The sequence below is a fragment of the Ochlerotatus camptorhynchus genome, unplaced genomic scaffold (genome assembly GCF_037179485.1).
Source record: "Ochlerotatus camptorhynchus isolate MF236.1 unplaced genomic scaffold, CSIRO-AGI_Acam_v1.1 ptg000024l, whole genome shotgun sequence".
In the NCBI taxonomy this organism is placed as follows: Eukaryota; Metazoa; Arthropoda; class Insecta; order Diptera; family Culicidae; genus Ochlerotatus; species Ochlerotatus camptorhynchus.
The window spans coordinates 1,172,309-1,194,883 of record NW_027040516.1 but is presented as its reverse complement, the minus strand read 5'-3'; the positions used below and the strand labels follow the sequence as shown (position 1 = coordinate 1,194,883).

The following is a 22,575-nucleotide window of genomic DNA, read 5'->3' as shown; positions in this document are numbered from 1 at the left end:
GCTGTTGTTCAACGGTACATCACACCGGCGTACGAACTGCTTGCCCTTTCCGGTTGCTTCCTGACGTTCCACTGGGGGCAGAAATTCTCTTCGTAGAAAATTTTCCCTTTCCGATTCAGGAAATGAAGAGTCAATGGAATTTCCTTCTTCATGTGTGCATGTCAAGGCCCATCTCTGCAAGAAACCTCTCCCTGATGATAAACTTAACCTTTCCGTATTTACCCAGCACCAACGCTAGATCGCGATCTGGAACTCTCTACCCAAACGTATTGAAGTTGCCCCCTATAGGCAACACCCAGACAACCAGAAGTCGTATAACAATGTACAGACAGTATCGTAAATTGCTACAGTTTAAGTCAAAATCGCATATAAGAATGGCATACCTCGCATTATGTTTATGTTAAATCGTATAGAATGCAAATTTTCGACTTATATGCGATGACTCATTTTTCCGTCGTACTGTATCACAAATTAAATCTTATTACATCGTAACACTTTTCAAAATGAATTTGTTATTGCAGATTAAATCGTATATCGTAATCGATTTAACATCAATTCGTTTAAAATTAAACGAAAATATGCACTTTTATGGCCTCAACTTTTGTACGTATAAACCATTTCTTTGCATTCTATACGACTTATTTGTTTGTATATATGTTTGTATATCACGAAAACGACTTTGAATGTACGTGCATTCTGGTTATCTGGGCATGCTTACCTGCACTGCCTTTAAATTAGTATAACGGAAATTAATTGCTCCGGGTTAGGCAGCAAAGCATACTGCCTTGATTTTTCCGTTTTGAACTTGATGAAGGTTGCTTTCACCCACGCAATCTGGAAAGATGCTTCCATTTTAACGAGATTCGCATCCAGTGTCTTCATAAAGCTAGCCATGTTTTCGAGGGTTGGCTTCACACTTCCATTATAAAAGTCAACTCCAATCGTGATCGCCATTTCAACAGCAGCGGCTATCTACTGTATGGATGATTGCGTGATAAGCACTGAGAGACACAGCCGGTTTCGACCACAGTTACACGAAAACTGGAAAAATTTCAATTGGAAACTTCTGTGCAGGTTTCTTTTAGAGTTCATTGATTGGAATTCTTATTTATTTATTGAATTAAATATACACACTTAGATTTTTTACAGGAGTCAGTATTTTTTACTGAATTTTAGAATTACTGAAAAACTCGGTTAAAATTCAAATGACTGTTATTCGTAAAGATTGGATAAAATCGACAACTTTTATTTTTCATCATTACACGGGGTTAACAGAAGTAGGTCTGTCAATTTTCGTAACACATTTTCTCAATTTTGAATTTTTCACAGATTTTATAAATTTTAACCGAAGAGTTCCGCAATTCAAAAACACGGTAAAAATTACTGACTGGATAAGTGTGTATGCAGGGATCGTTAACGTTGTTTAAAAGTGTTTGTAGAAATATTAAAAATCAAAAACATGATACCCTTCCTAAAACCATCTGCTTATAGAGTTCACCGAATCATTGAAGCCATATAAAGTATTCCTCGGAGTTGGTTGAATTATTTGCCGTGACCGCAACACTCGCTCTGGGGCATAAATCCTCATACGATCCAGTATGGCTGAAATATCTCTGCGCGAAATATTTTAGCTCCAAATACAGCTTGATCCATCTTACGACAATTTGCCAGCGGTTCGATACTCAGCAATGCACAACGATGCTCATAAGGCGGTAGGTTGTGTCACGCCAATGTAGACTTCGTAGCGCAGCCCGGGCAAATTTACGTTACACAGATTCGACAGCATAACCTTCGCATCACCTGTGGTTGACCCAATGACATCTGCGCTGGTCAAATCGAATTCTGCCAATTTCTCCTGAATCAAATCAACCATATGTTCAGCAGTACAAGGACCCTCTATTCGAGCCAATCCAAGATTGAATGTCGTTCCATCTGCACAATGTAAGTTAAAATTCAGACATCTCCTGTTTTTGACGTAGGACTACGTCTGTGATTTCTATATGGGGGTACACTTTGAGAATACCGAAAATGGAACATGTAACAAAATTATGGGAGATTTTGAACGTTAATAACACAGCTGCCCCTGGATCAATTCCAATAATTTTATCACCAATCGATCAGAAATATTTCTACGTATCTGCTAAAGTTAAGACTTTATCATTTTTCAAAATGCCACTATTGAAAATTGCACGAATGTGAAACTGTTGCTACGATACTTAAAATTATCACTCATTGCCTGCGAAAAGCGATTTCCCCAAAACAGATTTCTAAATTGAATTCTATCCGGTCTCACCAAACGGCGTTTATTCATTCTCCGCGTGGTAGGTGGTGGTGTTCTCCAGTACACAACAAAAGGCTCCCCGAAGGCAAGTAGCTATCAAGGCTGCCCTCAATCGCTGATCGGATTCAGTTCAAATCACCGTGCGGCAGTGCTTTCGGCGCGTGGCGTTGAACATTGTTCTCCAGTACACAACGAACTGCAGCCCGCATGAGCATCCATAGAAGGAGGAAGAAGCCGCACCACTATTGATCGGTATCAGTAGATCTTCGTGAGTCGCTGTGGGCCATCTATGTCAAGCGCGTCATACTAAAAAGTATAAACAGAGATAACCTCGCTCAAATTGTAGTGGTAAGCGTCATTACCTCTCACCCTAGCAGGCCTGGGATCAATCCCAGTTGGCGCCGTACCCCCGATGTGGTGTACGGTGTACTTCTAGTGGGCAAAGATAATCCTATGTTCTGAAGCGATTGGCGGATGAAAGTACTTTTCTCGATTCCAGCGATCGAGAATTCATCAAGAGCAGCGAGCTTCGCAACTATCTCAGGTTATTCTTTGCGTTTCAAGCAGCCTGAAAAATTTGATTGTTTTGCTGTTTTCAATCCTTTTGAAGAGCACTGCTGATTCTGATGGTCGTTTCAAGCTCGTTTTATGAGCTGATTCGAGATTTCGAGTCAGTCCGGATGTACTGAAACCCTTGTATTCCAGCACTTTCGAACAACGAGAACACAATGCCTTGTCTGCCAAATGTTTGGTAAAATGCTTCCAAACTTTTGACATTTTAACCTGATACAAACAACGAATGAAAATCTTTTCTCTTACTAGATGAAATCTGCAAAACTTACCATTTTGTCGATCCTCTTTTCGAAAATTTGCTTTGTTATAGCAGCAAGTTGGAGAATTGATTAGGTATTGAAGTGAAATATTCCCAGCGACAATGAATACATCAACAATCGATTATGACATAGCAGACAGTAGAGCCTCTCTAAATTGAATCAATATTTAAAGCAGAGTCTGTTTAATGTGCTAAATTATAGCAATCATCAAACATAAGAATAGTGGCACGAGACTAGATCCGGCCAGAAGATCGTAGGGCCCTCGTGTTGCTTCAACAGAGGAAGCAGACGCTTCTGTAGACACTCCTTGATATAGATCTCCCCGTTTACATTCCCGGTAGTCACGAACGGCGCACTCCGTTTGTCACATGAGCAGATCGCTTGCCAAATCATGTATTTCTTGGAAAACTTTGAAGTTTCTGTTTCCTTACTTCCTCGGGAACATTAAACTTGTGCTGGGCGGTGAAGAATAGTAGCCCCGGAAGCTGCCGGAAGTCCGCCTTGACGTAAGTCTCATCATCCATGATGAAACAATGAAGCTTCGATAGCATCTGGGTGTACAGTTTCCGGGCCCGTGACTTTGCCACCGTATTTCGCCGTTCGTCACGATTTGGAGCCTTCTGCACTTTGTACGTATGCAGTTCCTCCCGGTCCTTGGCTCTCTGAACGAAAGACTTGGACAGATTCAACTTTTTGGCCACACCGAACCATTGGGATTCCGCTTAAACGCTTTCACAAGACGCTTGAAATCCTGATCACTAGTGGAACATCCATTTAGTCAGAGTTTCGTAGTAACGTTTAATCTCACGACTCACCGTTGACTGCACGATTCCGAGTTGTTTTCCAATGTCCTGATGAGAGAGTTGAGGATTTTCCAGGTGCTTGCTCAAAATGAATTCGCGACGTTGCTTTTTGGGTAACGCCATTTTTTTCAACTTTCGAAAAACTGACAGTGATAAAAAAAAGTGTAAACAATACACTCTAAAGCACTTCTACCCAAATTTTCAAGAGAAAATACGCAATGAGTAATTTTCTACAGCGTTTTTTCCGTGATGCAATTTGATGTGGGACACCCTTTAAACACCAGCAGACGGCTGAGTTTCAACTTTTCGAATAGCTTCGACATGGAGGACAAGAGGCTGATTGGGAGATAGTTTCTGGCATTGGTAGGGTCTTTGCCAGGCTTGTGGATTAGAATGACTTTGGCTAACTTCTGCCGAAACTTTTGCTACATAATTTTCAAATTTTATTTAACTGATGTTCAATAGCATAAAATATAATTATTCAAATAAACCTTCGTAGAGTTGCAGTGGTTGTTATCATAAGCTTGCAAGTGGATTTTTTTAATAAAATAAGTGCCGTTGAATCCAGATATATAAATAACGGTAAAATGCGTCGAGTATCATGAATTCAATGTTGTTTTTTTTCAAAAATAATTTAAGGCATTTTTGCTGCAAATACACTTTGCACAAGGATTTAAGCATCTGTTTCTGATTCAGAAAGGCCAAATTTATAGAGATGATTTGTTATAAATGCATTTGAATTTTACCCCATATTAACATTTTTAATTAAGAATTACAAAAAGTGTCCTAACAATAAACTAAACATACAAATACGATTAGTTATCATGTAAAAAGAATGTCCTCCTATCTACTGATTGTCATACCATTTGTTCGTCAATGTCCTCTTTCGTAGAATTTTTTTCGATATTTACGTGATAAATTTTCCTGCGGTTTACGGTACATTGACTACAGATGAACGAATGACAGCTACTCAAAGCTTTTTTACTGAAAATTAATTTCTCACATTCAACTTCAAGGTTGGGTACCTGATGGTAGTGTTATCAAGCGTTGGATAGCTAACAGTTTCGACAATTTAATATTTGAAGTAATGTTGCTCAAAAGCAGTTACGACTTTGACATTTTGTTCATGAACAAATCTTCCCATAAAAGTATAACTGTCCCAAATACTAATCCAGCTTTTAGTTGCTCAGTTATTTTTAAATTGCTGAATGGTTCGGTAAGATGTTAAAAAATCTACGGAAAGTTAGATATACAAAATTAGAAAATTTGTTCAAAACTTTTGCAAACTTTGATCTGTTAACTTCCTTTAATATCAAAAAATAAGCCAACTTTCTTTTCTCTTGATTTGTTTTCCGTTGATCTTGTTGTCCGTGCTGAGCACCAATGCTACCGACCTATCGACCCATTACTCATGAACCGGGGACCAAGGCGTGATCAGAACATCCCGGCGGCGCCGACTGGGGTTCGATCCCAGGCCTGCTGGGGTCATCACTCATACCACTAAACCACCGGCACCGCTAAATAAGTCAACTTGTAAACTAATTTTCCTGCTTATACATTCCCTTTCATGCGGAAATGCTTTTGGGTACCCCTGGGGAACTGATATCAAGAGTATAACATTAACAAAATTCACGAATTTTCCGGATGCCCCTGTGATGGGAACCAAAATGAAATGAACCTATTTACTGCCTTGTTCTGTGTTATAATAATTATAGACAGCTTCAGCAGATAGTTACCATTCTGAACATAGAGAGCACAAGCAAGGCACTTGCCACCAATAGGTGGATTAATAAGGGTTTTGGTTTAGTCATTTGCTTTGTTCGAGCCCTACTTAAAACAAGAAATTTGAAAGCAGTTAAAATCTGATCTCTGATAATATATGCGAACTGACCCAGAGTGCTATGGCAACTAGCTACAGAAGCACAAATTTCCCCCAGTACTGAACAAAAACAAATAAAAGACATCGGTCCGTTGCCATTTCCGTTTATTTTGGTGAATAATAATTTTCCCAGCTCAAGTCCATCCTCACCACGTAAATCACTCGTTAACGCAGTTGTTTACATTTTTCGCTTAACTTACACGGGTCTCGTCCACTCGGTGCAAAATCTGTCCAATAAACCTTCTTCTTCTTGCGAAGACGCCACAAACAAGTACCCCTTTTACCATCATCATAAACCGCGCAAAGATTACCGGTCTCCCCCCTCAGTAATGGCAAACTCTCTTCCAACCGCATGCCTGTTTATGGCCAATTCCAAAACAGATACACCGCGTGCACGTGCCCACCGCTTCATCAGGTGTCATATTTGCCAGAAGCAAGAGAAAAACCAACAAACTGTGTTGTTATAACAGCCTGTGAAGAGCCGCTGTTATTGCTACAACCCCAATCCCGCGACAAAAGAAATGAAAAAGAAAACAAATTTGTGACAGGTCGTAAAGTGGTGATCACGGCTTCGCCAGAGTGGACAAAATCATCTGATACAGGCGGTGCGCACTGGATCCGTAGAGGAAATCCAGATGATTCCACCGACGGACCGGAATTTTGTACTTGAGCTGCAGGTTGGGTAGTCGCTCGGCCAGGGCGTCGACGTCTCCCGGTTCATTGATGCTGTCATGTTCGCTGTAGTAGAGATAGGTCGGGGTTGTGACCTTGTACAGCGGATAGGTCGGAGGACGGGCGTTTCCGTAGCGTTGGAGGTTCTCTTTCGTCCCGAAGTCGTACTGTTGGAAGTTCTTCGCGTTAAACAGCTGACAGAAGTGCAGCATTTGGTAGATGGAGCCACCGGCAGGGCTGTACTTGAGCAGATCGACCAGCATGGTGCGGTTGATGGAGTCGTGGTAACCCAAGAGATACCAAACGTTGACAAGAAGCAGATCCGGTGGTATGAATCCGGCTCGAGTCGCAGCTACGATGGCGTCTATGTAGGAATTGTTTCCTCTTCCGTTGACCTCGTATATTCCGGTAAGTCGAGCGGCACCTTCCAACTCATCGACGCGGCTTGCCAAAATTGATGTCGGAGATGTTGCATGGTGTATGAAGGCAACGGGAGCCGACAGGTGAGCGCTGATGAATACGTTGTTGTACTCGGGACGAAGGCTGTTCAGCACGAACAACTGGGTCGCACCCTGCGAGTGACCTATGTATTGCAACTTCCTTCGAAGGGTGGTCTTTAAGATGTAGTCCACCATTGCGGATAGGTCGTACAAGCCTAGTTCGTGGAAACTAAATCGCCAGTAGGCACGGGACTTCAAATCTAGTGATTCGTGTTTTTTGGAGTAGGTTGTGCCGCGGCTGTTGCCCATCCAGACATCGAATCCTGCGCTGTGCGCCAAAAGGGCAAGAGATTTTTCCGGACCTTGACAGGTGAAGTCTACCGAGCATCCAAACATACCGTGCATGATTAGGAGCGGTGTCTTACCGTGGTTGGGAATACGAGCAACCGTTACTATGTAACCATCTTCGGTGGTCACTTTGTGCAGCTCTACAGGGAATCCGTGCTTCGTAATGGAGGATTTCTGGGGGAAGAAGTCTGGCGTCACTGGCGAAGGAAATGGGCACGGGTGTGGAATGAGTCTTACCAGCAATTCATCCGGATTGAAAGCGAGCGTGTGTTTTAGTACCGTATACAGGAACCACAAAAGCAGACCACGTTCCGTCATTTTCAGAGTCGAACTGATGAGAATAATGACATCAATTATAGCCGGTCAGCCCGGGAAGTAGCGCACTTGATGGTAGCTTGTTAATTGTAGTTTAATCCATGCATGATGGCTCAAAATGGGCCTAGTAGTTGCAATCACGCAATGGTCGATCAGCACGATTATTCTTTCGGTTACACGAGTAGAGTTGGCTGATGCGATTCTATTGTGGTGGTAAAGACTGGAACGCGGAAAAATTGGTCGACAAAAAAATGGTTTCTTTTAGTCAAAATTCGTATCACAAAAATCTTCTTATTTTTCTTTTGGTAGTTCAATTCCTATATTTAAAGGAAAAAAATGTTCGTTTATTCTTTTGGTTTGCCAAATCCGAACTGCCGTGCCTTCCGCTTAAACCCTTCCATTAAATTTTGCACAGCGGTCTCATCGACCTTATTCGCCGCCGAATTTTGGGAGGGTTGTGGTATTTGGGTACCACAACCACGTTTGTTCGCATCGTACCACTCGATTGCCCTTTTCCCATAGTAACAGCTCGCCAAGACCGGCCAGAACAGCACAGGTCTATTATGTTGCTTTAGGAATGGTAGCAGCCGCTTTTCCAGGCACTCCTGGACGTAGATCTTTTGATTGATGGTTCCCGTAGTAATGAAAATGCTTGCCAGACGAGATATTTTTTCGGGAACTTCGATGGTTTGATGGTTTTGAAAAATTCAACCACCTTCCCTTTTCCTGATGTGGTATAAAACATAAATTTCCTCGTCCATGACGACACATTCGAGCAGATTCGTATTCAGCATTCGGGACCGCTGCTTTGCCGACGTGTTTTGTTTGTAATCTCGGTTCGCCACCTTCACCTTCTTAAACATCGACAACCCGGCTCGTTTCTTGGCCCACTGCACAGTAGTATGGGAAACATTGAGCTTGCCAGCGACGTCCCGGATGGAGAGGTTATGATTCCGCTTATATTTCACCGCCACTTTCTTCTTCGTCGCTGCCACGTCCGGATTACGATTGCCGCCGCTTCCAGGCTTCCTGGCGGTCGACCAACGTTCCCCGAACACTTTTAAAACCTTTGTCACGGTCGATTTGGCCACATCCAGCAATTTTGCCAACTTGGCCCGTCAGAACGTCGGATTCTCTTGCTGCGCGAGCAAAATTTTGACACGCTGCTCCTCTTGCTTTGAGGTCATTTTGAAAACTGGAGAGCAAACGGTGAAAACTCATCAAAGCAACCATTGTATATACACTCAATTTCCAAATGCAGCATTTCAGGTTTTTTTTTTAGGCATTTTTAACAGAAATACACCAATTTGAAATTGACCAATTTTTGCGTGCTCCAGACTTTATACGACATTCAGGAAATGCGGCACATATATGCAAAGAGGCTGTATTTAAAAACAGATGCCATGTCAAAATTGAAACAATCGATTATCTGTCAAAGTCAAAGGAAAAGTTATTCCAATCGAGCAGAAGACCGGCCAAATGGATAAGATGTTTGAACGCAGATCAAAACAAATCTGCAAATAAGGCTACCAGAAACTCGCTTCTCTGCCAGTGTAGAGGTACTTGAAGTTCAAATTAAAAATAAACCCCGTTATTATGCAAGAAGTGTCGTTCAGATTTACGAGGGTCCACGGTATGGGCTATTTTAAATTATCATCATAGACAATGTTATTGTAAATTTCGGGTTGACTTGTATTACGATTTTATCAGACGACAAAGCCATCCTGAAGTTCTTGCAACTCTCCGGAAGTTCTTGGTACTGCACTAAAATAAAAACAACGGTTCTTAAAATCTTTAAACTTCCCTGAAAATCTCTGTACGTCTTTGAAATTCATAAACTATATCTAGAGTTTTCTAAAACTGATCAGGACTTCTGTGGACTTCCCTGAAATTTCGTGAACTTATTAAAGTTTCTCCAAAGTTTGCTGACGTGCATGGTGCTGTCTTGAAATCATCGAAACTAACGGTCAAAGTTTTTAGACTTGCCCGAAAGTCTGAACGTAAGTTATTGTGACAGCCTTAAGCTCATTGAGCTACCCTAATAACCTCCACAATTTTCCTAATGTTTTCTGAACTTCTTCGAAGTTTTCTTGAGTTTCCTGAAGCTCTGTGAAGTTACAATAACTTCTTAAAAGTGCCTACAACTTACCTGAAGCTGATGTAACTAATTTGATGTTTTCGATGCTTCCTTGAAATGCCCGAAATGTTACAGAAGTTTCCTTACTATCCCACAGTCTGTGAAACTTCTTCAAAATCCTCGGTATTACTTTTCATTCCTTAGAACTTCATCAAAGTACCTGCAATCTTTGTTGACCGCACTGAAGTTCTCTTATCTATTCTGAAGTTATCACTACTCTTCTGATGATGTTTTTGGATTTGCCCTGAAATTAAAAAAAAATGCTCTTAAGAGCTTTGAGCTTCGCAGCTTTGCAGTCGTATCGTGATTGTTTTTTTCCTGTGAAGTTTCCAACATTTTCTTGTTCTCTAAATGTCCTCTCTAAACTGTTATTAATTTTAGGATCTTCTTGAAGGATCTCGCTGTTTTCCTGAGTTGAATGGGACTGCCCTGTTATTTTTCAATAAAAGTTTTCCAATTTTTCATAATACCAACACTCCAAATAAAACAACTAGATTTCGACTCCAAGTGCAATGCACCTCGGGTTACCTTCGATTTTGAAATCAGCTTATGAAGCCCATCCATACCATTAACTACCTCATGTACAAACAAGTAGCACCTCCTCGATCGATGTTTGATTTGATGTTATGCTCATAACTCTACAATCACCGCTGATATCTCGGAATCCACCCTGAGCTCAGTTTCCCAAGCTATGTATTTTGCTTAATGTTAGTATGTGACGACCATTCCGGAGCTCAAGAAGAAAAGAAAAGTACCGCTTACGTTTGGCGATAATTGCATATCTGCAGCTGGTGGTGCAGTAAACTTTCCAACTCCGCAACTACGATGTGTTTATGTGTGTGTGTGCGCCGTCACTAGGAAGGATGATGATTGCAACGAGGAACAGAGATCATTTCCAGCCGCAGCCGGAGGATCACTCTGCGCCACATCTATCATGCAATCGTTTATGGGCTATAATCAGTGCAGCAGCAGCAAAATCAAAGTGCGGACGATAAAAATCGATAATCGATCAAAAAAGCGACTGACTCGTGCGCGTATGTCTAGTTGCGTAACCGCAACCGCCGGGCAATTGATGGGGAAAAATTGCACGGCATCGATTCAATTCAAGAATTAACCTACCATTACTTACTATTTACCTGTCAAGCCTCCGTGCTGGATCGGAGTGACAGGTCTTTCGCAGTAGACACAATAGAATTTTGATATCTTTTGTGCACTGTGGAAGGTAGTGCAGTAATTGCCAAAAAACACACACGCACAGAATGTTGGACTGACAGGTGAAGTTTGATCTAAATTTGAAAATCGAGTGCAAATGGTTTGACTCGCACTGAAACGTGGGTCGTGACTGCGTGTGGTACCTCAACTCAAATCATTTCGGCACTGTGGTAGGTCATCTTGTGAAGGCAGGTGAATCACGACGTGTAGGTACTGTTGGTGTGCGCGGTTCGAATGATTGGTCACGCCGAACAGATGGTGTGAATAATGGTAATAGGCTAAAATTGCTTGGAAGCTTTCACAATGAAAAATATTGCAAAATGGTGCTATTTTGGGTTGGGAAGGTTAGTGAAAACACACTTCAAGATTAGGACTTTGATTGATTTAATTGCGAAAAATGCAAGTTTCTTTCTCTCGATGCATGACGGGATTCATCATACAAAGTTCTAGGTCGGTTTTCCCAAAATGGTCACTTGGGAATGCATGGGAAAATTTATTCACTCGCGCGAGCACCACAGAAATAAAATATGCATCCTCACCTACAAACAGATTGCTGAACGAGGGTAAATTATTCCAACCAAGTGACTGCGCTGGTAGACCCGGAACTGCCGGCAGTAGAAGGAACGAAGGATAAACTAAAAGGCAGCTGACAGATTTTCTCTATCGAGGGAAAACCCGATTGAATGCCAGCGATTTTAATAGCAGAGAGCGATGATTTTTGGCTCAGTGATTTAAATCAGTAGAGTTGGCTACAGCAACCTTGCAGTGTTTCCGATCCGAAATCTACATCGATCAAGTAGCTTTCGGTTTGATTTGGGACAGAACCTTTTTCACGGATTGAATGAGCCGCTTCCAACAGCCACCCATATGCGGCGATGCAGGAGGCTTGAAGCGCCACGTTGTTCTTGGTGTGACAAATTCCTCCATAAGCCTGTTCTGATCCACCGCCGCTACTGCCTCTTTAAGTTCCTTACCCACGATGTTCACACTATCGCTTATGATGTCCACAGCAATTCCTCAGAGTCAGAATACACGTGCTCGTGTTTAACGAAGCAGCCAGCTCGAGGAGTATCGCTTGGGTGGTGAGCAGAGATGCCAGATTTTTTTCAGATGTCTGCGGAAAAAGCCTGTGAATTTCAGAAATGTCTGTAATTGTACTACATTAAATTAGCAGAGGTTTTGCGTGTGATGGTGGGGGTGGTCATGAAATAGAAGTGAAGTCATGTTTGAGCAACAAAAACGAATTGAACCTAATTGGAGTTGGGAATGCCATGACGGTCTGCGCACCAAACAAAAGAAAGAGCTGCCAGCAATGGTTCCACATGTTGATTAGGATTTATGACATTGTCTTCAAAGTTCGATGGTATTTCTTCAATAGAAATAGTACAGGAGCTGAAGATTTCCTTGAGGTGAGCGGCGTTTCTTTCTAGAACACTGCCCGATGCAGGATCTTGAAGCTTCACTCGGTTTCCATTCCTTTCTTCCAAAAGTTGGAGTAAATTTTCCGGCTGAGACGAGATTTTGCAACAATACACGGTCTCCTTTTTGAATATTTGAAAACGTGCGCTTTTCGTCTGTATTTTAGAATAGTGTCTCTATATTGAACACCGGAAATCACTGGCGGTGCTGTTGCTATGTCACTTATTAACGGAATCTTGCAACAGATTAACCTGTTTTGCATTAACACGGAGGGGGCTTTAACTGTGACACTATGTGGGGCTAGGGGGGGGGGGTGGTGGGGGGTTTGTAGTCATGAAATATATGCGAAGTCATGTTTGAGTAAGAAATACCTGCTTGTAACGAACCTAATAGGAGTTGGGAATGCATCTATTTACGCGGTGCACTCAGTGTCCTCCACCAAGGTGATGCCGATAGGGATCATTCCGGCGATAACGCATACTGCTTCCGACGAAATGGTTTTGTACGCACTCACGACTCGCATGGCATGGCGAGCCGGAACCTACGTAGTTTCCTTTGGTTCTGCCTCGTTTCCAGTGCAGCAACCCAGGTTGGACCTCCATACCTCAGTATCGACGACGACACACTGGCCAGAAGACGCCTCTTGCTACTGCTGGGACCAGCGTTGTTCGGAATGATTCTAGCTATCGCGTTGATGGCCTTCGAAGCCTTCTCACAGGCATGTTAAAGTTTAGTCGGTCATCGATCATCACTCCCAGGTATTTCAACATACGCTGCGAGGCTATGGCGTGCTCCCTGACGGTTATTTCTGCCCGCTGTACCGCTTCACAGTTACTTACCAATAGCTCTTCCGCTCCTTGCCTTCGCTCCTTGCATCCAGTTACCAATCATGTCGATCGCCTCGGTCGTCAACACTTCCACCTCTTCCAGTGTCTCGCCTGTTTTCCTTCAAGACGACGTCGTCCGCAATGTCAACGATCTCTATTCCTTTGGGCAGTTTCAGCGTTAGCACGCCGTTGTATATCCCGTTCCAGAGCGTTGGACCAAGGATGGATCCTTGTGGAACTCCCTCTGTGATCCTAATCGATCTCTGTCTCATGTCTGTCTCGTAGATCAGACCCCGGTTCTAGACATAACTCCTCAGGATCCTGCACAGGTTGTCAGAGACCCTCATTCTATGCAGTGCTTCGGCGATGGCCTCCCAGCTGGCGCTGTTGAACGCATTCTTGACGTCGATCATTATCACGGCGCAGTGGAAAGAGTTCCAGAATATGTGTTTCAGATGAATTGCTTTTGATTTTTTTTTTCCCCGATCGGAATTATGGTTCCGAAGATATGAACAAAATTGTGAATTCCAGATTCCACTGGGGAATTCGTAAAAGATTGATTTATCAAAAACTCATCATGCGACACCCCAAATCACATTATAATTTTACTTTAAGATCCATGGTTGGTCTTAGCAATGATCACAATGGCCTCTTTCAGATGTACCGGGTTCCTCCGAGACTACTAAACCTAAACTAAACAATGACTACTGCCCTATCTATATGCGAGCGGAAAAGGAACTTCTCGCCAAATAACATAGCAAGATATGTTACTTCGGTGGACCACTCAGCCCTTGTGCCATCCATTATTACAGTACAAGAGGGAGCCGGTTTCAGTTTGGGAGATTAACGATGCAGGAACATTATTGATTGGGTTTTGGAGGCATTGATTTTGATTTTCCACGTGTTGGTATAATCAGCAAAGGCGTCAAGGCATCGTTGAAGCTTGTTTGTTATTTCACGAGGCATCCTTCCCTTGACGGTTATGGCGCAACCGTTGCCCAAGGGAGTAATGTCAGAAGTGTAAATGCTGTATAGCAAAAGGCCCAACAGACACCTCCTGAGAGAGACAACACAAGGGGAGGCATCCAAGTTTTGTACACATTCTGCAACCCGATTTTCAAGCGGACTTTGGATGATGGAGCCAAGCAGATGCGACGAAGCAATGTTGTTGCCAATCGCATTTGCTTTCTCCTGAGGGGTGATTATGAGCCGATCGTCATTATTTTTGACTCTGAGAGGTGGAACGGGTTTAGGATGAGTCTTCAAGACCTTGGCTACCTTCCAGAATGGACGGGAGTGGTCATCCCGATTCTGAACAACACGCCCGAAGACTGTCACGAATGTATGTATTTTAGTTTTTCTCATAATAAGAGCTGCTGATGGTGGGCTTGAGTGAATTCTGAAAGTATCAAGCAACGATGTCCTAGTAATAACATTTTTGATCAGAAATGGTTTAATTTACACCTAATTGAGGAATTAGAACGAAATCACACATTGTCATATGATAGTAATTTGAAAATTTTCTTTTTGCTCGAATGTTGTTCTACCGTTTGTGTTGTGTAAGAGAGACGACGGTAGAGCATAAGAATAAAAACAGACTGTCGCGCATGACAACGAAGCGAGTGACATAAAAAACGTCAACAGTTTCAACCCCTGGTAGTGTGTGATGGAACCGGCTTTTGCGAATTGCGTTGGTTCCCGACAATGGCTGGCCCAGCCGGTGGGGACCATAGTGTTCCTAGTTGGTAAGTTTTCGATTTTGCGGATTTTTTGTTTTCCTTGCTCTCGGAAAGTGAAAGATCGGAAGTGACGTGGATTACATGCGCAGTCTCTACCACGATAAAAATAGAAGATGTTTTGCTCCTTTTCTTCTGACATGTAGTATTGATAGCCTAAATGTAATATTTAATCATTTTTTGTCGATGAACGTGTGTCGGTTATTCAATATGATAATATTGTGAAATTTAGGAAATTTAACTTTCTTGCTATGTCAGCAATGTGTATTCAAGGGGCAAGACAATATCAATATATTTCGATATATTCCTGAGATCGGTGTTCCGATGGTAGTTATTTCCACCACGGAAACAGCTGGTGTTTTATGCGTAGTTTTTGCTGCTTCATGGGTAGGCTGATGTTCTTGTGCTACAACCACGAAGGAAAGGGAATATTTTGGAATTTGAGTAAAAATTTACTCAACGAAAGGATGTTTGATGATTTGTTAATATGGGCGGAGAGTAAAGAGCTTCCGGTGTAAGAATGAAAAGCTATTCTACTCCCGACGTATGGGCGGAAAGTAAAGAGCTTCCCTCGGTAGGATGGAAAGTTATGCTACTACTGTCATTGCTCAGTTGAATGATTTCAATTTTGCTGACCAGGTAATTTTGGATTTCGAGTAGAAAGTTGCTAAACTGATGGATGTTTTGTTGATTTTATCAAATGGGTTTGACGACTTGTGTTTACTCTTGAATCTTCACTCTGAACTGATAATCTTGTAAGCTCATATAATTAGTTGCTGATTAAGGGTTGATAATTGTTTAAATGAATCAAATCTATGAGGAGTTGCGAGCTAGTGTTTGCTTAGTTAAATTATTTAGATTTTGCTCATGAGATAATTTGGAATTTGGGGTAGGAACTTGTTTAACTGAAGAATATTTTGATGATTTTATCGACTGAATTGACTGAAGACTAGTGTTTACTCTTGAATCTTCACTCTCAACTGAGAGGCTCATATTGGTCTCATAGGTTTGAGAATTGTCTAAATGAATCAAATCTATGAGGAGTTGCGAGCTTATGTTTGCTTAGTTTAATGATTATATGTTTGAGGTGGTATTATTGAAATTTGATTATTGGATTTGTATATTTGTAGATATGAGCATGGATGGATTTGATGACTTGTGTTTCTTTCTCTTAAATCTTCACTCTGAAGTGAGAGCCTTGCAAGCTCATATAATTAGTTGTGGAGTAAGGATTGAGAATTTTCAAAATTATAGAAATCTATGAGGAGTTGCGAGCTTGTGTTTGCTCTGTTGAATGATTGCATGTTGAAGTAGTATCATTGGAATTTGATAAATTAGTGGATTTGTATATTTGTTGATAAGAGTATATGAAAAGAGTACTGTGGTAGATATGGTTAGTTTGAATCAATAATAATAATAATAATTATAATAATAATAATAATAATAATTGTAATACAATATAAGCATTTCCATTATAATGATAACAGTATTTATTTCAAAATATAATAAAAACTTGAAACCTAATTTGAACTACTCGATCTGCTCTAAACTTGAGTGAAATCAAGTCAGCGTGTAGTATGATGTAAATAAACGCGCTCTCACGCTCAGACACACATGCTTGCTTGGACGAGAGAGGCTCTGTTTTGAGTGCTTCTCCTTGTACATGGTTCGGTTGATTCAGTCTTGTAAAAGATGTTGTAGGTGACGCTGCATGTTGTGTGGCTTGTGTATTGTCTATGTAGTTACTACTACTACTACTACTACTACTACTACTACTACTACTACTACTACTACTACTACTACTACTACTACTATCAATATTCAATATTCCTCCCTTGGCTTAGTCGGTAAAGGCACAGCTTCCATGCTTAAGGTGGCTGGGATCGATTCCCGGTGCGATATAGGAATTTTTCGGGTTGGAAAATTTCTCGGCTTCTCTGGGCATATAGAGGAGAACTTGCCACACAAGTATACTAATGCAAAAACGGTACAGGAATCGAAAGCTCTCAATTAATAACTGTAGAAGTGCATCTAGAACACTAAGTTGAGAGCACGTTATAAGCTTATATTCGATAAGCAATAAGCTTGAAATGCGAAGAATAAGAAGAAGGAGAAGAAAAAGGAAAAGATTTATTTGCTACTGCATTAGAGGGGAAGAATGCGACTTCCTCGAATGAAGAAGTCACAACTCACGTTTTCGATGTTTACCTTGTAGAACAAACAATTCACCTCGCACAGTTTTAAACACTAGAAATCTACGTGTAGAACACAGTGAACCATGGTGAAATACACTTAAAAGGTATTTGATTGTGCATATGGAAAATCAAGTGTTTAAACACGTCGATCAGACGTGCTAACTTTTTTAAGTGTAGACGAAAAATGAACCCTCGACTAGAGGTACTTTAAAAGTCATTTTGATGTTTGTTTGTCATTTTTTGTGTCGATTAATAGGTATCTTTTGCGTGGAGGGTGTTAAGTATTATAACTGTTTTTAAGCTATTTCATTGTTTTAAGATAACTTTTTCTGGTTTCAAGCCATCACGTGAGTTGTTGCCGTTATTGGATAAGTAAGAGTTTTATCATTTTTGGTGGGTGTTTGTGTAGTTTCAAACTGTAGCCTCCCTGAAATCTCCTTACGATTCACAATCCTACACGGGAACAAATCCGATTACATTTTCATGAGTAAAAAGTCATGAAATGAAAAACTTGCCATCCCATGGTGGAAATTCATGATTTCATAATGCAGCGGAATCATGACCACTACAAAGCGAAACACGTACCTGCCTAACCGTGTTCATAAAACGCACTACATAGGTATCTCTTATATGCCTTCTGTCTTCGATCTTATACAAGCACCGATATTCTAGTGGTAGCAGTAAGCGTTTGATGATCACAAGATTTTTGGTTCGAATCCAGTCTGATCATGAATTTAGCTCATGATTTCAACTCGGATGATTCATGATTTCTAGAATCTTGACTGCGCTACGCAAAAATAGCTCATTGCTGTTTATTGATTTATGTGATAAGGCTCAAACGAATTAACTTTACAGAGCCGAGGATTCTTGGTCATTGCATAATACATCTTAAAACTATAGTCAAAAGGTACAAAACAATAAACAGTTTATCTTCCGCATTCCAAAAAGCCTTCTCCATCAGAACTGGAGCCGCTTTCAGTGGTTTCCTTGTATGGCAATTACGCCATCGGGGGCAGAGCGCTTCCATTGCAGCAATGGAGGCAAAATGGGGTCAGCACTCACACACTCATCACGAGACGGTTGCTTTCCAAAGTCGACGACGCATCGACCGAAAGAACTGCTGATGAAGAACAATGAAGAGAACCACACAATGGTTGCTGCCGAGGAAACAGACGATCGTGTATCACACATCGAGAGCGGCCTGCTGAGTGAACACTGACAAAAATAGCTCATGATATCATGAATATTATTCATGGTGCATTTTCAAAACATGAAAATACGCTATGTTTATGGAATAATTAGTCATTTTTCTCATTTCGAAGATTGGATTTGTTCCCGTGCACGATCGCCACTAATTATTAACATTAGTAATGATTATGTATTTCCCAACAACCAATCTTCAAAACCTGAACTTTTCATCCAACCCTCAATTATCTAATTACCGTTAACCAATCAATATTCAGAGTTGATTGGAAATGCTATCTAACATGAAGCTTCAGTGTGATCATTTATTAGCTAGAGAATGATCTTAGAAAAGAGTAGATAGATAGTGAGTAGAAGTTGAAAAGTCGACTGGAAATGCTTTCGGCAACGTGGGGCTTTAGGTAGTGAAGAAACGTCGCTAGAACTATTCCACAGCCGCAGACAGTAATGAGCAAAGGCGGGCGCACACTTTTTACCTGTAGATTTGAAGACATACTTCAAATCTCCGCGTACATCGTACGGATTAGGCAAAAGGTGTGCGTTTGACTTTGTACTGTCGCATTAATGACCCTTCGCTCATTTTCAACTTCTATTCAATTTTCATACTGCCGTATTCGAACGGAACTATCTACCTACTCTCTTATAATATCATTCCCCAGCTAATAAATTATCACACTAAAGCTTCATGTTAGATAGCATTTCCAACCAACTCTGAAAATCGAAAACTTCGCGTATGAAGTAACACAAAAACACTTTGAATGCAACCGATATTTTTATTACTGCTAATTAATCTGAAATGGCTTCAGCCGGCACGTGTTTACAAAAATACCAAAACCCCCCCTGAGGATAAAATGAACATGTCTTTAACGAGCACCTGATTATTGAACTTTAACTCTCACCCAACCACGCGCCGGATTTTACATCAGCTGCTCTCAGATAGAAAACCGTAGAGCCACCACTTGATTTCAAATGGTTAGGCTGATAATCGCCCAGTCCCAGCCCCGCGGACAGCCATGCAAGTGCACCAGGTGGTCAAGAACGCGATCTCGTTTTTAAAGCTGCGAATTGACACCGGTATTAATGCCTTTTTGCAAAAAGCAAACGCTGGCAGCGCTCAATTTAGTGTTGAAATCGCACCCGTCAGTCGGGCTCTCTAGCTGACCACCACTCAGTGACCGTGTAGAATAAGTGTATCCCGCTTAGGTGAGTGCTGTATCATTTGCCGATGAATGGCAATGCAGTCAGTCGAACCAATGTTTATGCGAATGTCGGTTAGTCGTTCGTTCTGAACGGGAAATCCGGTATGTGATTTTTAATCTATAGGTTCGCTGCTCAGTGAACCGATTATTTCAAGGACAGTGAATGGGAGCTGTTGACAGGCCGTGCGGTGGTACGATTAATGCATTGTAATCATTTATTAGAAAACTACGCATCGAAACAACTTCTCTGTAAAACAGCTCATTTGGGAACGTCAAACTATGATCAATGATCACATCAATCCATTCTGTGCATATGCTTCCAGGAAATCGATCTCAAAACCAATATCGAACCTAATTACGTCAATTAATATTTACATAAATAACACTGACAGCAAACGGTTTTTCAAGCATTGCCCTTCTCTTTCTCCTCCATTTCCAGGTAAGCACATTGGCAACTCTCGAGCAACCTTCAACCGCGGAGTCACAGATCGTAGAGCAATCAACCACCAGCGACGTACTTCTTGACCAACAGCGTTCCGTGTTTACAAGAGTTTAATGGTCCACATCACCGACGTTACCCCTACGAACAAACGGCGGCGGTCGATTGCAGAAAATTAAATCAACTGTATATATTTTTTGCATCATACAAAACTCCGTACGTTTGAGCGAACATTCCAAACGAGGAACAGTTCCTTAAATCCTAAAAATGTCGGAAACCGTTTCGAATTAGTATCTGCCATAGGGAATCAACCGAGGGGAAATGCATGTGATTGAAGTGTGTAGTGAAATATTTTGATCGGTTGGGGTAGGTAGGTAGGGGGTAGTCAGACTTGCGGGTAGATTTCCATGTAAAAACCCTAAACGATTCGTGTCGGAATCGAAATCGAATAACGCTTGGCTCGTTCGGCTTTTGCGCCTGCCTTCGTGGAAGTGGCAAGTCGGTATGAGGAAAGCAGTCGGCTGAATGTCCAATGTGTATGATTTATGAAATTGTGCGTGAAATGGCAATTAGATTATTACAAAACAGCGGTGGGCTTCGAGTGTGCGCTTTTTTTTTAACGTTCGTTCGTTTAGTGAAACGGACCTCGGTATGTTGCGCCTTTTTATTTGCGTTGCTTTTGCTGATTTTCAAACTTCAAGTTGATCCGATGAGCGATGGTCAATGGCGGTGGATTAGGTGAAAACTGTTGAATATCCAACAGGTGCCTTGTTTGATTGATGAGAGGAATAAATAACTTACGGGAAAAGAAACCGTGGATCGAATCAGTCGTAAGTTCTTTTACGGTTAGGTACGATTTGATAGAACTTCATTAGCAAAATCTTATTCTGCCTCCAATTTTGAAACTATTCGCTGTCAATAAACAAAAGTGCCTAAGGCGATCTTGAAGACCTTCAAATTTGGCAGTAGCCTGATTTTCCATCAAAAAAGACTATTAGGATCCACAGCCACTGTTCCAATTTTGAACGAATACGGTTACGATCTGGATTTGCGGGAGAGCTTTAAAATATGTACGGGAAACGGTCCTAAACTGTTTAAATGCTTTTCAAACGATCATAGATTTTTTACCAAACCCTTAGATTGAAAAAATCAATAAAGAAGAACTTCGCTGAAGATCGCAAATCGATTCGGCTGCTGTGCAAAAAGTTATTTTTGATTTACTGTCGCCCTGGTGCACCGCGTATACCTACAAACTTATATGCACCTCAGTAGGTATGAGCGGAACACAAGGCCATAAATGAAAAATAATAACATTTTGTACAGAAGTCAAATCGATGTGTGGTTTTCAACGAATAGCTTCGAACCGTTTCCCATACATTTTTCCATACAAATTACAGTCAAGATTCCTGTAGTACGATTAAAAGGGACCGCACAATAGGAACCGGCATTAACGAATACACGTACCATATGGGATTAGAGCTAATTGGGGACAAACATTGATTGTAGGGTAATTTGAAGAGATAACTTCCTGGTGTCTTCTGAAAAGTTATTAACCTCCTTTTGGAATAATTTTGCATCCGGAAAGTCAGAAGTCTGGTCCTCCGGAAGAACCGGAACATCCGTAAAAGTGGTCAATTCATGAAACTGATCCTAGAGCTACGTGTTTTTTTTTCAAAACCGCTCATAGACGTCTTATCAGAATTAATTCGGAGTTGTGACCAGAAAATGAACCTTGAGGACCACGGGATGGTTGACTGGAAGATCCGGGAAATCCGTTAAAGTAATCAATTCATGATACTTTTTTTTTATTTATCACTTAAACGCTCTTGGGTCATTCGTGACTTGTCCGGGGGTGAGATTTGAACTCGTGACTTTGGCGTGAGAGGTATGGATGCTAACCACTACGCCGGGGTCGCCCCCTAATTCATGATACTGATCCTAGAGCTCGGTGTTTTCCTCGAAACCGCTCATAGACGTTTTATTACAATGAATTCGGAGTTTTGACTGGAATTTGGACTCTGGGGACTACAGGATGGCCCACCGAAAGATCCGGGACATCCGTAAAAGTAGTCAATTGATTAAACTGATCCTAGAGCTCCGACAATTTTTAGGAACCACACCTAGACAACTTATTTCAATTAATTCGTAGTTATGACTGGAATTTGTACTCTGGGGACTACAGAAGATCCGAAACATCCGTAAAAGAGGCAAATTAATGAAACTGTTTGTGAAGCTCCGTAGTTTTTTTTTCGAAGCCTCTTATAGACGTCTTATCAGAATTAATTCGGAGTTGTGACCCGATTATGGACGCTTGCGACTACAGGATGGTCCACTAGAAGATCCGGAACATCCATAAAAGTGGCAAATTCATGAAACTGAACCTGTAGCTCCATGGTTTTTATTTTTTTTTTTCTAAACCATTCATAGACGTTTTATCAGATGCATTCGGAGTTGTGACTGGAATATAAACCCTGGGGACTACGGGATGGTTCACTGGAAGATCCGGGAAATCCGTAAAAGTGGTCAATTCATGATACTGATCCTAGAGCCCCATTTTTTTTTTTTTTTTTTTGAAACCGCTCATAGACCTCTTATTACAATTTATTCGGAGTGATGACTGGAATTTGGACTCTGGGG

General features: G+C 41.4%; 2 protein-coding genes across 3 annotated transcripts in view; one reads left to right on the top strand and one right to left on the bottom strand.

The window, feature by feature from the left end:
- Window positions 1-22,575, top strand: part of Cda5 (Chitin deacetylase-like 5) — a 552,116-nt gene that overhangs the window by 223,285 nt on the left and 306,256 nt on the right. The gene's annotated exons all lie outside the window — the stretch shown is intronic.
- Window positions 6,360-22,575, bottom strand: part of LOC135707116 (lipase 3-like) — a 48,826-nt gene continuing 32,610 nt past the window's right edge. The window contains exons 2-3 of the mRNA XM_065228850.1: window positions 16,505-16,713; window positions 6,360-7,453 (exon numbers count right to left, since the gene is read on the bottom strand). Coding sequence (XP_065084922.1) covers window positions 6,360-7,453; window positions 16,505-16,713 — 1,303 coding nt within the window. The remainder of the gene's footprint in view (window positions 7,454-16,504; window positions 16,714-22,575) is intronic.